The 14804-nt window shown below is 49.9% G+C and overlaps 1 protein-coding gene across 2 annotated transcripts in view; it reads right to left on the bottom strand.

The window, feature by feature from the left end:
* Lhpp (phospholysine phosphohistidine inorganic pyrophosphate phosphatase) overlaps positions 1–14804 on the bottom strand; it is a 106242-nt gene that overhangs the window by 53006 nt on the left and 38432 nt on the right. For both annotated transcript variants that reach the window (XM_008846017.2, XM_029569811.1), the window contains exon 6: positions 8288–8379. In XM_008846017.2, coding sequence (XP_008844239.1) covers positions 8288–8379 — 92 coding nt within the window. The remainder of the gene's footprint in view (positions 1–8287; positions 8380–14804) is intronic.

The raw sequence follows: 14804 nt of genomic DNA on the forward strand, positions 1-14804 counted from the left end.
GGACACCACCCACCCAGCCCGGCACTTGAGTGTGTTTCCTTCCATCTGGCTGCAGCAGCCCTGTCTGGGTTGGCCTCGAAGTTTATTTTAGACTATTTCATGGGGAAACACTGAGCTTCCTCTTTACTGGTGGGGTCTAAGAAGGTTAACCCCTTCTTTTATGGGCTGGCTGACTCCTGCCAGAACCCAAAAAACAAAACAAAACAAAACAAAAACAAGGATTGCCTTCCACATGCTACTGAGCCTGCTGCACCCCAGCATCTATCCCTGAGAGTCTGGTGGAACAGTCTAGGCCCAAGCCCATCCGACTCAACCATGAGGTGGGGAGGCGGAGAGGAAGAGGGCGGAAAGGCCAGGGCCAGCACCAGCGCCAGTGCAGCCTGTCATCCGCAGGTCCCCTCGGGCTCTCTCTGTAACAGGCCAGGTCAGAGCTTTCCAACCTTTGCTATGTTTCTGAGGTAAGAGAACCATCCACCCTGCCCCACTGGAGTCTTTCGAGAAATCTATAAGAGTTAAAAGAGCTGCTTGTAAGGGCTGGAGAGATGGCTCAGCGGTTGAGGGCACTGGCTGCTCTTGCACAGGACTCAGGTTCAATTCCCTGCCCCCACATAGTAGCTAACAACCTTTATAACTCCAGTTCCAGGAGATCTGATGCCCTCTTCTGACCTCTGCAGGCATCACACGACATGGGTACACCTGCCTACATGCAGGCATTACACTCATATACATCAAATTTAAAAGGAAAAAAAAAAAAAAGAATTGCTTGTGATGCACTGGGGGTAGGCTTGGAAGTCTCCCTAGGTCCCCAGGTCCTCAGGGACCAGAGCAGAACTCGGGGGTTCACAGCTGGGGGAACCCTGAGACAGTTGCTCTCAGCTCTGTAATCTGGCCCCTTGGGCTGCAGTGCAGTGGGGCACAGAGACTAAGCCCTATTGCCAACAGCAAGTACTTCCTCCTAACTTACGATCTTCGGACACTGGGAAGGTGTACCTGTGCTCATGGAGGGCTTGGCTGTACCCATGACACATGACACTGTGCAGACTGATAGCACCCCAGCCTCCCACCCAGCTGCCTGATAATTCTGAGTCAGTGCTGTCCCCTTTCTGCTATAGGGGCCATTGTACAATTTAGACTCAGGAGACTAAAAACAGAAGAAAAAAACCCAAGCAAGCAAGCAAGCAATCAAAGTTAAAGGCAAAGCCAGACACGGTGCTGCAGCTATGCAGAGACAAGGCACTGAAGGAAAGACACCTCCATCTGTTTCTGCACACACACACACACACACAAACACACACACACACACACACACACACACGCACACGCAGGCTGCTGCGAATGCCCTTGCCTAGTCCTCTCTCCTCGAGCTCTGAGGGCTCCAGGGGTTTCCTCTGTAGCAGGGGGCTCCAGGTTCCAACCCTGCCCCCTACAGCCTCAGCCCCCAACCCCATACAGTCTGCAGGGTGCCCAGGCCTGAGCTCATACCCTGCCACAGTAGCACCTTGTTGCCAGCCACAAAAATGCCATTTCCCAGGACACTGGTTCCTTGTGGCTAAGCCTTCACTGGGGATGTAGGGACATATTGCCCTGCTACGCCTTTACCAGTACAACAACCTCCAGGGTAAGTGAGCTCCTTCCAGGGAAATGAACTTCTACTTAGATGAGAACCACGAACAGGGCAGCTGGGAGGCCTCTGCCACTCAGTCTGAAAGTTGCTACCTAATGCTGCCCATGCAAGGTCAGAGAAGACGACGCTGAGAGCGTGTACGCAAGTACGTGGGATGAGACAGAGGGAGCTAGGTCCTCCCTGTTGGAGGAGAAAGGTTCAGATACACAGGCAAGTTGCAGCCAGGCACTGATGATGCCCCATGCTTTCCATAAATGCACATGGACAGAGATAAGCACACATCATCCAGGTACACACTGAGGGAATGCACTATGCATGCACATCCTTCCTCCTCCCTATTACTGGGAGGGCTGAGGACAGTGACACCTACAGGCAACAGATGGCATCTCTGGCCCTAGGCATAAGGTCAACAGCCAGCATGGAAAGAACCAGGGCACTTCCTCTCCAGAACAGATGGTTTCAAGGCTGAGTCAAAAACAGCAGATGAGCCTGAAGGAGCTTTTGACACCGGAAATCAAGGAAGAGCACCCAGAATGGTGGGGAGGTATCAAAACGACACCAGGCCATCCTGGAGGGGCAGCCAGCAGACACCCTGGGGACCAACCAAGCAGCAAAATGGTAACCTGATAGCTTAAATACAAATATGTGAACCCACAATGGTACAGGTAAATGGGGAAGAAAATGCACATTTTTAAGGAGAATGGTAATAATGAACCTGAGGACAAATGATGAAATTATTTGTCAACTATCTTAGAAATGGCAGGCGCAGGGGCTGGAGAGATGGCTCAGTGCTTAAGAGTGTCTACTGCTCTTACAGAGGACCTGAGTTCTGATCCCAGCACTCCACTGGTGGGTCACAACCACCTGCAATTCTAACGCTCTCTTCTGGACTCTGCAGGCACATACATATCCATTCATTCATGTGTACACATGTGCGTGTGTACACATGCACGCATGCACACACACATACACACACACAAAGTTGTTTAAGAAACTTTAAAAATAGAGAAAGAAATGGCCAGCTCAAACTAGAAACATCAGTAGACACTGGGATTAGATGGAAGGGGAAGAGCATGCTGTTAGAGTCTCCCCACAGATACAGCTGCAAGGGAGAAAGCAGAACTGGACAGTGGTTGACACCCATTTATTTGTTTGAGTTAGTAGAACGGGGGCGTGGCTCATAGAGCCCAGGCTGGCCTCAAGCTCCCTATGTAGCCAAGGATGGCCTTGAGCTCCTGCCTCCAACTGGTGGTTGCCATCATAATCAAGCCATTGATGCTAGGCATGCAGGCTTCACTGACTAGCTGGAAGGATGATACTTGGGAGCCCCTCCTCTACAGTGCTGGCTCCGAGTGTGACCTGGGTGGTGTCATGAGGAAACAGCACACAAAAAATCTGCTCTACAGTTTTCCTAACTGCTGAGCCTGAGAGCTGGAGCCGGGCCAGGGTGGAGCCAGGGATGAAGGAGCCTGGAGGCCATCATGGGACTGCACAGCCCTGTATGGGGTCCTGCTCTCTCCAGAGTTCTGGGGGTGACTGGAAAGACCTGAATAGAGTCTGTCTCTGAGGGTAAGGAATATTTATTTGGAAAATTCCAAAATGGTGGGAAAATAAGAAGGGAACTCTAAAATGATGTTTTTGTTTTTATCTGTGTGTGTGTGTGTGTGTGTGTGTGTGTGCATGAGAGAGAGACAGAGAGAGAGAGACAGAGAGACAGAGAGACAGAGGGAGAGAGTACAGGCCTGTCTGTATCACAGCACATGCGTGGGGGTCAGAGGACACTCAGGTGTCAGTCCTCAACTCCCACCTTGAGACAGGGCCTCTTGTGTGCTGCTGGGTGCGCCAGGCTAGAAACGATGGGATTACAGACAGACATGCCTGCCTCTGGCTTTATGTGGGGTTCTGGGGATCTAAACTTCATGTTTGTGGGGCAAGTGAGTTGCCCATTGAGCCATCTCCCTAGCCCATGAAATGTACCAGAGGGTTCTCTTGGAGCAAAGTGTGTTCCAGGTCTGGTCTGGAAGCCAGTATTGACACATGGTGTTGAGAATTCATCTAACCCCTAGGCTTCCCCCACAAGGCCAATGGTGCTCCCTACTGGTTGGAGGACACTGAGAGTTTGTCATTGTGGAAGACCCAGTAAGATCCAGGCAAGCTGGGGAGGGGGTGGGGAGAGGTGAAGGTCACATTATGAACAAAGTGCTCAAGAAAAGAGTGATGAGGGGACAGGAAGAGATCTGGTGGGCAAGAGCTGTCCACGGGGCCTGCCTCTCTCCTCTCTGGCAATGGCAGGGCCCAGGGGCCCAGAGAGGACAGTTTTCAGGCACCTCCCCCTGAGAAGGTGCCAGTTAGAGGAACAAGAGGCAGGGCTCTGTGGGCCACAGAACCTGTTTTAGTTCCTGGGGACCCCCCCCCCCCAGGCTTCCCGGAGTCTAGCAAGATAGCCTGATCTCACGTGTGACACAGACACAGCAGCACAGGAGAAAGAAGGGGTGAGCACGCATGAGCTGGCGGGTACCGGAGTGCTGACAGGAATATATGTGAGCGGGGGGGCTGTGAGTGCTTGAGAGAGGACACTGGAGTCTGGCCAGTGCTGCCTATGGTCTGTGTGTTCACGTCCTGGGCTCAGGCAGGGACTGCCTCTCTGGGAACCTGGTGGCAAAGTGTCCTCTAGTGGCCAGAGCGGGAAGTGCAAGGAAGAGGAAAATGAAAGTTGACCCTAGAGATTCAGAAAGGGGCCCAGCTGGGGTGGGGTGGGGAGAAAAGGGTAGTGAAGGGAGCAGGGTCTGAAGCAGAGGCCAATAAGCCTAGACAACGAAGTTCATAGGTGCCATCAGGTTTCCCTGGGCTCCACCCTCCCTGGAATTTGAGGTACCTGCTGGACAAGAAAGAAGGTGGGCTTGGACTGTCCTGGATGCAGTGGGCAGCTTAGGAATTTCAGCAAAGTGAGCCTGCAGTCTTCCTCCCACAACCACCTCTTCATCTGGGGCTCACTTGGCCCACATTGCTAAGGACCAAAATTCTTACCGACTGCCCTCAAGTGGGTGGTACCTTAGGGCTGCCACCCACAAATCCAAAGACAACAGCTAGGGCTTCCATGGCACAATCCCCACTAGGTGTCTGGGACCCTGCTCTTCAGTGGCTGGTCTCTCATGGCCCAGGATTGGTGTGTGTGTAACCTGGGTATGAGAGTGGGATGAAGTGAGGCCACCTTGCCACCTAGCCCCAGGCAGAGGAAATGTTAGAGGTGTGGAATGCTTCTCTGGATATGTGTTGATTTCGGGGGGGCGGGGGGGGGCGGCTCAGGAAGTCAAAGTCCAGGGATGGGGACATCTACTCCAGCACCCACATACTGGGTCACTCAGCCTGTGGATGGGAATGCATTTCTACTACAGGGAGGTCTGTTTTCAGTGATTTCCATTCTGGGTGAGGGCATCCCTAGCTGGGTAAGGGTGGGCAGGTTGAGAGCTCTAGTGAGCTTGGTCTAGAGTATTTTAAACTAACCAGTGGTTCTGAACTTTGGGGTGGCTTTCATTTTTAAGAAATCACAAACTCACAAACCTTGGATAAGCTGGCTGCATCGTGCAAGAACATTTGTTCTTACAGCAGCATTATAGCACAGAACACCACTGAGGGCACAGGACACTGTCATGGTCACTCGTGATGCTTAGCCCATTTCCTTTCTATGTACATGGTTACTACCTACACCTCTTTTTTCCTAGCCACTGGCCACAGCTTTAGCCCTGATGGTCTAGGACCCAGAGGAGGTGGTCATGGAGCAGGTAAAGTGGGTGGCTTAGATGACAGGCCCACCCAGAACAGCTCAGCACCAACGTCCCTGTCCTGCCTGCTTGGGCCTCAGTTTCCACATCTGCAAATGGGAGGTGGTGCACTGATATTGCGGTGGCTGTATCCCCTTTGAGTCTGCTCCATTTCCTTTCCTAATAGTGGGAGACAGGATCAGACTCCAGCACTGTCCTAGGGGCCAGAGTTCAGTAAGACTGGTCCAGTGTCAGCACAAGGAAGACCTTGGGCCTTTAGTTCTGGCTTCTGGCGCTCAGTTCTTCAGCTTCCCCAGCAGGAGGGTGACCAGCATCTGGTGTTCCTCTGGGGAAGGGAACTCACCCTTTCAGGCAGTTGGCTCTATTTTGGGGTAGTTCTGCTGCACCTCTCTAGGTGCAGTCTCCTGAGAGGCTCTGAGGTCCCTTCCAGAACTCCTTGTGAGCAGGGCAGGATAAAGGCCACCACAGGGTTCCTATTCGCCTCTCCAAAAAAGTGCAGCCTGGGAACTGGACCTTGCATGTATCACCCACATGTGTAGAGAAAGCAGAACTCTGAACAGGGTTTCCAAGGTGGATAGGTCAGTTAAAGCCTGCCAGCTAATTAGTCAGGGGCCTTGAAGACAGGACTAATCTGGAAGTACCTCCCAGGTACACTGCTAATGAAATGGGCCAGCTTCCCGTCTTAGGTCTGGGTGCTCGGATGGTAGAATTGGGAGACTCCCGCTGCATCTTCAGGCTGTTTCCTGCTACATGGTTTCACTCTCACTTTCCCCTGGAGCAACAGAGGCATCACTGCTAATTCCCAGCCTGTGCTTCCCAGGCCACTTTCAGGGGCAGGGGAGGCATTGAATCCCAGCTTGGATCACAGGTCCATTGCTATGACCAGGAGCCTCTGTACTTGAGACTGGCCCATGGGCACCAGCTGAGGGCCTAGCATGCACCAGGCACTACAGGAGCCTTTACAGTCACAGAAAGATACCATGAAACAACCAAGAAAACATGTCATAGGATAGAATCCGATTTTTGTAATAAAAAACCCAAAACATTAGCCACGTGCTTGTCCATAGAAAGTCCCCATGGACGGAGCTATCCCTTTAAAACAAGCTCTGTTAGTTGGACATCACTTTCCTTTTATTGTTTTGGGGTCTTGGGGTGCTGGGGATTGGATTCAGGGCCTCACATGCTAGGTAAATGCTCTGTCACTGGACTATCCCAACCCCATTTATCCTTTCCTCTGAATGACATGCAGGTAACTGGCCTCTACAGAGGGCGTACCCTTGGTGGCGTAGAGTGGGAACAGCTCCCTCCTCGTGTGTAAGCCTCTCTACTGTGTGTTTGTGGGGGGATTTCCTTAGAGGCTCAGCAGCCTAGAGGCTTGCTTGTACTAGAAGCGAGGACATGGGACACCTGGCTTAGACTGGCCAGATAGGCCCCAACTAAGGATGCTCAATGGCCTCAATAAACCAGAAGGGACCCTGTGCACAAAACTGTAGTCCTTGGTCTCCACCTATGGCTGAGTCCCATAGTTTGTACTGGATTTTCCAGTATAAACACTACATGGTGGGTCACCCAGCAGACCGGTGTGAGAATCTATTTCCCTTTCTCAGTGATGGCCCAACTCTGGTATCGTGTCACAGCAGCATGAACAGACCAGGCAGGGCCAGGTTGGGCTCCAAAGAATGCTTTTGCAGCTTTTGAGAGGGGCTCCCTCAGGGCAGACATAACCAATGGAGCCAGGAGACCCTCCTTTGAGGATCTGGGGAAGAAAGATCTGTATTTCATAGATGGTGGGGCTTCAAAGGGGCTTCCACCCTGGGAGAGCCTGGGAATGGCTTGCTGACCCTGGACCCCAGGAGTACCGAAGACTCCCTTCCTCCCTTCCTGTTCACAGAAACCATCAATGCACAGCTCCCTCAGGCCTCTCACCCAGGATGAATCTCAGTCAGTCAGGCCACTGATAGATTCTGACCCTGCCTAAGGCAATTGTTCAGGATGCATATAACTGATCTACCCTCCTCCAAACCCAAGTTTTAACCAAGTCTCTCCAACACCCACAAAACTGCGCTTTGTTTGAATGGCCACAGTAGAATTTATCTAGGACGAGTGAGACGGGCTGGGGACTTGCCTAGCATACGCAAAGTCCTGGCAGTACATTCACTGGGCATGGTGGCACACACCCCAGTACTTGGGAGGTGGAGGCAGGAGGATCAGAAGTTCAAGCTCATTTGTGGCTACATAGCAAATTTGAGGCTAGCCTGGGCTACATGAGACACTCTCAAAAATTTTTGAAAGCAAGACTGATAATGTCTAAGACACCCCCAGTGACCAAGCAAATGATAGCCCAGTCACCACGGCAGCCCACATGCTCAATCTCCAGAAACTGCTATAAACTTCAGACTCAGAATGTCTCTGACAACAGTCTGTGGTCTCTGGGTTCTGGAGAAGAGGGACTAGAAAGAGACAGAGGGAGGCCAGAGGGGCTGAGGCCACCAACTATAACCTCAAGGGTGGCAAAAGTCCTAAGTGTGCTGCCTGCAGGGGTGTGGGCAAATCCTACCTGATTCCCCAGCGAGCACTTGGGCCAGGCAGAGCCTTTCCATCATTATCTGTACGCCACACAGACTCACATCTGCCTCAGAATCCACTCTGTATCAAAGGCCACCGTGCCTTAACCATCGACATCACCCAATAAAGGACAGTGGTTTCTGCTACAAAGGTCAGCCACACTGGTCCTTAGGGCCATGAATGTCCACATACTATTTTTGCATTTGGAAAGGAAAGGCCGTTTAGGAAACAGAATAGAACCCCTCCACGCCCCCCCGCCACACTCCTACCAAGGTACAGAAAAGGATAGTCAGATGAAGCAGCTGTGGGCACTGACCTGAATTTCCCAGTCCGCACCTGTAGCGCTCTCATCCCACACTGCTGGGCACCGCCAACATCTCCCATGATGTCGTCCCCAATCATGATGGCCTGTCATGGCAGTGAAACATGAAGTCGTGTCAGGAGAGTTTTACTCCTGGGCTCTTTCATCTTTTTTTGACATAATAAACTGCTTGATTTGATGTTTAAAATCACCATCATCCAAATTAAACAAGATAATACTGTCATTGTATTGATTAAAAGTCAACTCACCTTGAATATATCTCCTGCTGCCCCCATGGGCTGTGGCTCTGACCAGTATATATTTATGCAATGTGAAATCAATCAGAAGACGTCAAAGTGATTTGGAGCCCTGAGGACATGAGGGGATGCTGGTTCCTGCTTCCATTCCATCTAAGTGTAGGCTGCATTTTTACCTGATGCCAAATACTCTGTGATCAGGTAATTTTGCCAATCTAGTATGCTGTGAAACCTAAGCTAACCCTGGCAAGTCTTTGTAGTCCACCATTCAAAAGGTCTTGCTTTCAATTGTGAAGTTCCTGACTACTTGTCAAAATTAAAATTTAACAACACAGAAACAGACACAGGCACAAGAAATACTTGCATACAGGATACCATTTAATGAGCAGTCTCTGGGATAGATTCCTCCCACCCCAAACAACCTCCAGACCAGGCAAACCCTGGGAAGCAACAATTCTCATGCACTGGGCATCAAGCAAGTACTGAGGCACAGGGAGCAGGTGAGGTGGCCCTGTGATTGGCCCAGACTCCTGTCACGTGTTCTCAGACTGCATGTGCAGGAGGCTGTCTATGGACTGGACGTGTGTCCTCCAAAGTCAAACAGTGAGGCTAGCCCCCAGTGTGACTATTTGCAGATGGCTTCTAGGGAGGTAATTTAGATTACATGAGGTCATAGGGCAGACTGGGGTCTTTATTGAAGATGAAGAGATCCTGTAGCTGTCTCTACACAAACACAAAGTGAAAGATCATGTGAAAGCACGGCAAGAAGGCAGTCACTGTGGTTTGGGTGTGGTATGAGGGTGCCCCCACAAGGGTTCATGTGCTCTGTTTCCAGTGTGGTGGTGTCAGGTGGAGGGACCTACAATGGATGCAACTGGAAATCATGTTAGGCAAAATAAGCCAGACTAAGAAAGGCGAATACGGCATGCTTCCTGGCATATTCAGAATCTGAAGTTACAATTATACATGTGTGCGTATGTCCATCTATATATATATGTGGTCACAAAACTAGAAAGGGCGATCACAAGACAAGAGGAAGAGCTCTGAAGGGAGGTGGGTGGGGATAATAAAAGCATACATGTAACAGGACAGCACAGGGTGGGGGGCTGTCTGCCTGGACAAAGAAAGAGAACCAGCCGGAGGGGGAGGAGATGTGATGGAACAGTCTAAGCCTCACTCTTGGATCTCTTCTCCACCTCCTCCTGTGTTTCCCAGCCCATGTTACACATCCTGGTGACAAATTGATTCTCCATAAGGTGAAGCCAGAGATGTTCTTACATAATCACGTGGTACTTACTCTTAGATTATGGGAAGTGAGTCTTCCACTTACTGTAATGAGCCAAAGTTTCTTTTATGTATTTATAAATTAATGTTTTTTAATTTTTATTTTATATGTATGAGTGTATTGCCTACGTGTGTGTAAGTCCACCCACGTTGTGGAAAGCCCATAGAGGCCAGAAGAAGGCATCAGTCTCCTGGAACTGGAATTATGGACAGTTGTTAGCCACCATGTGGGTGCTGGGAATCAAACCTAGGTCCTCTGGAAGAGCAGCCAGTGCTCTTAACCACTAAGCCATCTCTCTAACCCCCAAAGTTTGTTTGGTTTTTTGTTGTTGTTGTTTATTTTTCTTGTCCTTTGGAGATAGAGTCTCCCTGTAGCCCTAGCTGGCCTGGAACTCACAGAGATCTGCCTGCCTCTGTCTCCCAAGTACTGAGATTAAAGGCATGTGCCACCACGCTTGACCCAAAGTTTCTTTTAAAATATACTTAAGGGTTGGTTTTTGTTTTTTTTTTTAGCACCAATTTAAAGAAATACTAAGCAAACAGGAGTGGCAGTGGCATGTGCCCAGCCGTGATAGAGGCTGGGGCTTTCTTCTGGTATGACAGGGTGTGGGACACTGCTAAGTGCGCCAGTAGAATTTTTTGTGTCTATCAAGCTTTCACAGCTGTTTGGAAATCATCCAGCTACCTGGAAAGGCCTGGCCTAGGGGCATCTGCTCTCCATAGTGGGACAGCATGGGGCACACCACACATGGACAGGTGACTCCAGAGCTTCGGGACTGCACAGCAACTCAAGCGGCGTGGCCTCAGTGCAGGCGGCAAGGCATCCCACCCAGCTAGACCTGCCTCCCCCTTTCCAAAGGGCTGTCCTAAAATTGTTGAGTCAGCCTCTGAACACCCAAAGGTTCTAACTCAGGCCATGTCCAGTGCAATTAGAGGCTCTGGGACCCTGTATGACTGGGGACCCTGGAAATGGAACACCTCTCCCAACTACAGCATGTTTTGTCTGACACCTTCCATGTAAAACTGAGTGCATGTAGGGGGCTGTAGCCTAGTAGTTAAGAGTTCTTGTCTAGTATACAAAAAGCTGTGGGTCCGGGCTGGAGAGATGGCTCAGTGGTTAAGAAAACTGGTTGTTCTTGCAGAAGACCTGGGTTCAAATCCCAGCACCCACATGGCAGCTAACAACTGTCTGTAACTCCAGTTCCAGGGGATCCAACGGCCTCTTCTGTCCTCTGTGGGCACTGCACAACACGGGTGCACTTACCTACATACAGGCAATACACTCATACACATTAAAAAAAAAAAAAAGCTGTGGGTCCAATCCATAGGACTGCATAAACTAAGTGGGGTGGTATATGCATGTCAGCTCAGCACCTGGGAGATAGCAGGAGGATCAGAAGTTCAAGGTCATCTTCAGCTACATAGTGACTTCAAGATCAAACTGGATACATGAGATGCTGTCTCACAAAAATTATGTATGTGCATGCACACAACAGTAGAGATTCTTCCCTCTCAGAAGGAAGTCCGTGGGACTTCTGGGCTGGCTATTTATTGATGTGGCCCACGGAGCTGTCATCCAGGGCTTCGGTTGATGCACAAAGCCAGCATGGGGCAAAGTCCCAGGAAGCCTCGATGCGTGTGGCAGGGAACAGGACTGGATGTGGGCAGTCAGTGGGGTATGCAGCTGCGGGGAGCAGCGATGCCTGTCTGGGCCAGCTTGTGGGCTCCGCATACCAAAACATGCTGGGCACCCTGGGGAATTCACAGATTTACTATCGGTGAAGGGCAATAATCACACCAAGAGGAGCAATTATTGCCAAATCATTTAGGATTTAAAAAATCATTGGCAAGAAGATGGGGGTCAAGAGGTGCACCGTCGGGGGAAATAAAAAGAAACCCTCTACCTGTCAGGCCTGGATTTCACTCCCTTTGTGACTATGATGTGGTAGAGGGAAGATGGACACTCAAAACTGAAAGGCCAGACTCCCACGGACCCCAGACGTGCAGGCGGCTGTCTCCGTCCCCCATGGACCCCAGACGTGCAGGTGGCTGCCTCCGTCCCCCTGGCAGGTTTTCTAGTTTGGGTTTATAAAGCAGATTCTGGGGCCGGGCATGGGGCTTTGTTGGTAGAGTGCTTGTCTAGCATACATGAAGCCCTGTGTTTGATCCCCAGAACCACAATAAGCCAGGTATAGTGATGACAGGCCTGTAATCATAGCACTCAGGAGATAGAGGCAGGAGGATCAGAAGTTCAAGGTCATCTCTGGCTACACAGTGAGGTAAAAGCCAGTCTGGGCTACATGTGACCCATGTAGAAAAGAAAAAAAAAGAGAAAAGAAGAAAAAGAAAACATTCTCTGACCCTTCTTCAAGACTGTCTGCATGTGGGTCTCCCCTTCACCATCCTACATGATCACTACAGTCTAAGAGGGGAGATGCTTTGGAGGACAGGCTTCCAGGGTCCAAGGGCTCTTCAAGAAAGTCCATGCTTCATGAACTGTCAGCTCTCCCAGGACTCTGCTGGGCAGAGCATCTCCCCATCACAGGGCAGGACAAAGCAGGGCAGGGTGGGGACAAGGAACACACACCCCATGTGGAGAGTCCCCAAGGTGACACCTACACCGTCAGCTTCCAGGCACCTCAGAAACCTGGATATGGCACTTGCTAAGCCATTGCAACCATGACCTGACATATCCATAAGGAAAAATACCAACACAGCAAAAGCCAAGGACCACTGATTTTTTTAAAAGGAAAAATAGGAGAGGGATGTGGCCTAGCTGGTAGAATGCTCGCCTAGCATACATAAAACTCTGGGTTTCATCTCCAGCACAGCATCAATCAGCCATGGAGGTACATGCTTGTAACCTCCATAGAGGGTGGAGACAGGAGGTTTGGAAATTCAGAGTCATTCTCAGCTGTACAGTGAGTTCATAGCCAGTGTGGGCTACCGGAGACCCCACCTCAAAAAACAAAAGAGAAGCAATGGTATGTGAAGTAGGAATAGACAAGTACATGGTGGCCCCACAACCACACACCTAGGGTGTCTGGAAAATGGTAACAAAGGTCCAAAGGTACGAACATACAAGGGCACATGCCAGGGTTATGTTCAGAGGAAATGGAGCCACCTGCTGCCCACCAAGGGGAAATGGCAAAACTGACGAAACACTACACAGTCACAAGAACTGCTCAAGTGCTTAAATAAGCACAAGGAAACTCAACAGGATATGAAGGAGAAAAAAATGAAGTTTCAAATAGCAGATACAGGACTGTGTTCATTTTGTGTGGAAAAAAATTAGAAAGGTTAAGCATAATTTGTAGTATTCTAGGCTAAAGAAACAAACTTTTTCCCCTGGTACTCTTCTGAGATTTTTCTACCTCCTTTGATAAACAGGGCGTATTTCATAATCATATGAAAACACTGAACTTGTATGTGTGTGTGTCGGTGGGGGGGCACCAGTCTGTGTGTGTTTATACTCATCACGTGCATGCAGAAGCCCTTGGAGGACAGAAGAGGGTGTCAGATCCCCTGGAACTAGAATTACAGATGGTTGATCGCTGCCATGTGGGTGCTGGGAACCAAACCTGGGTCCTACGCAAGAGCAGCCAGTGCTCTTAACCACTGAGCCATCTCTCCAGCCCCTGAACTTGTGTTTTGAGAAAAAAATTAACTCTACTACAAAGGTTCTAGGGGAAAATACCTTAAGGCAACCTAAGCCAGAAGGTTTTAGAGGCACCTTGAATGAGATTCACACAAAGAAGTCTCAGCTAGGAGTTCCTCATACTCCCATTCTGTAATGCTAGGTGCTGGGTATCAGGCCAAAGCAGCAGCCTCTGGCTGGGCTGCATGACTGCCATATATGCTTCTGGCTCTTGTTCTCCAGGCACTGGCAACACACTCACCCACCACAGTTGTCTGATCACTGTCAGGAGCTAAGGTGGGTCATCCCCAAGCTGCCATTCAGAGAAACGCACACAGCTGGGGACCCAGAACAGGGAAGCCTCCGTGGAAATACCTAAAGACATGGTTATGGGGGGGGTCCCACGAGGCCTCCACACGGAATTTATTTTCCACCAGTGGTGCAGAGTATCTGTAAACCCCATAGTTTAGACTGACCTGAAACAGGAATGGGCAGTAGGGAATGGTCCCCTTCTTATGCCCAGTCCTCATGGAGACCTACAAACACGGCCTTTCACTGCTTTTTACATTCTGTTCTACTTTTGTCTATTTATTTTGTGGGGGGCGGGGATGTGCTACCAGGTGCATGTGGAGGTCAGAAGATAGCTTTCGGGAGTGGGTTACCTCCTTCCACCATGTAGGTTCCCAGATCAAACTCAGGTTGTCAGTGCTTTGAGCACGCTCCTTTATACTAGGCCATGTCACTGACCCTCAATTGCTTTTCTCAATCAGAGATAAGGTCTTGCTGTACAGCTAGTTGGGCTGGAACTCACTTCCCTCTGCCGCAGCCTCTGGAGTAGCTAGGATTCCAGGTGTACATCACCACATGCAGCTTCTGTCCTCATTTTTGATGGACCATCTTGAGAGCAAGAGCCCAGTTAAGTCTTCACATGTGCTAACCCTCCTCACCCAAGAGCTTGAGTTGCTTTCTCTTCTATACTTCGCATTTTATCAACAGTATATATTTTAATAATTTTCAAAACAGAAAACAGTATTATGCTACTAAATATGCATATGCATTTTCAACTTCATTTAGGGAGCCCAAGAAACCTTGATATGCCTGGCCCTCCTTGAGAACTAGAAAACAGTGAAGAACTGGAAGAGGATGGTCTTGGTCTGGTACTAGGTTTTTGTTTTGTTTTGTTTTTTTTATGTGTATGAGTGTATTGCCTGCATGTAGGTAAGTGCACCCGTGTCGTGCAATGCCTGCGGCAGACAGAAGAGGCTGTCAGATCCCCTGGAATTGGAATTACAGACAGTTGTTAGCTGCCATGTGGGTGCTGGGATTTGAACCCAGGTCTTTTGCAAGAACAGCC

The sequence above is a fragment of the Nannospalax galili genome, unplaced genomic scaffold (assembly GCF_000622305.1).
Source record: "Nannospalax galili isolate Female #2095 unplaced genomic scaffold, S.galili_v1.0 scaffold362, whole genome shotgun sequence".
NCBI classification, from domain to species: domain Eukaryota; kingdom Metazoa; phylum Chordata; class Mammalia; order Rodentia; family Spalacidae; genus Nannospalax; species Nannospalax galili.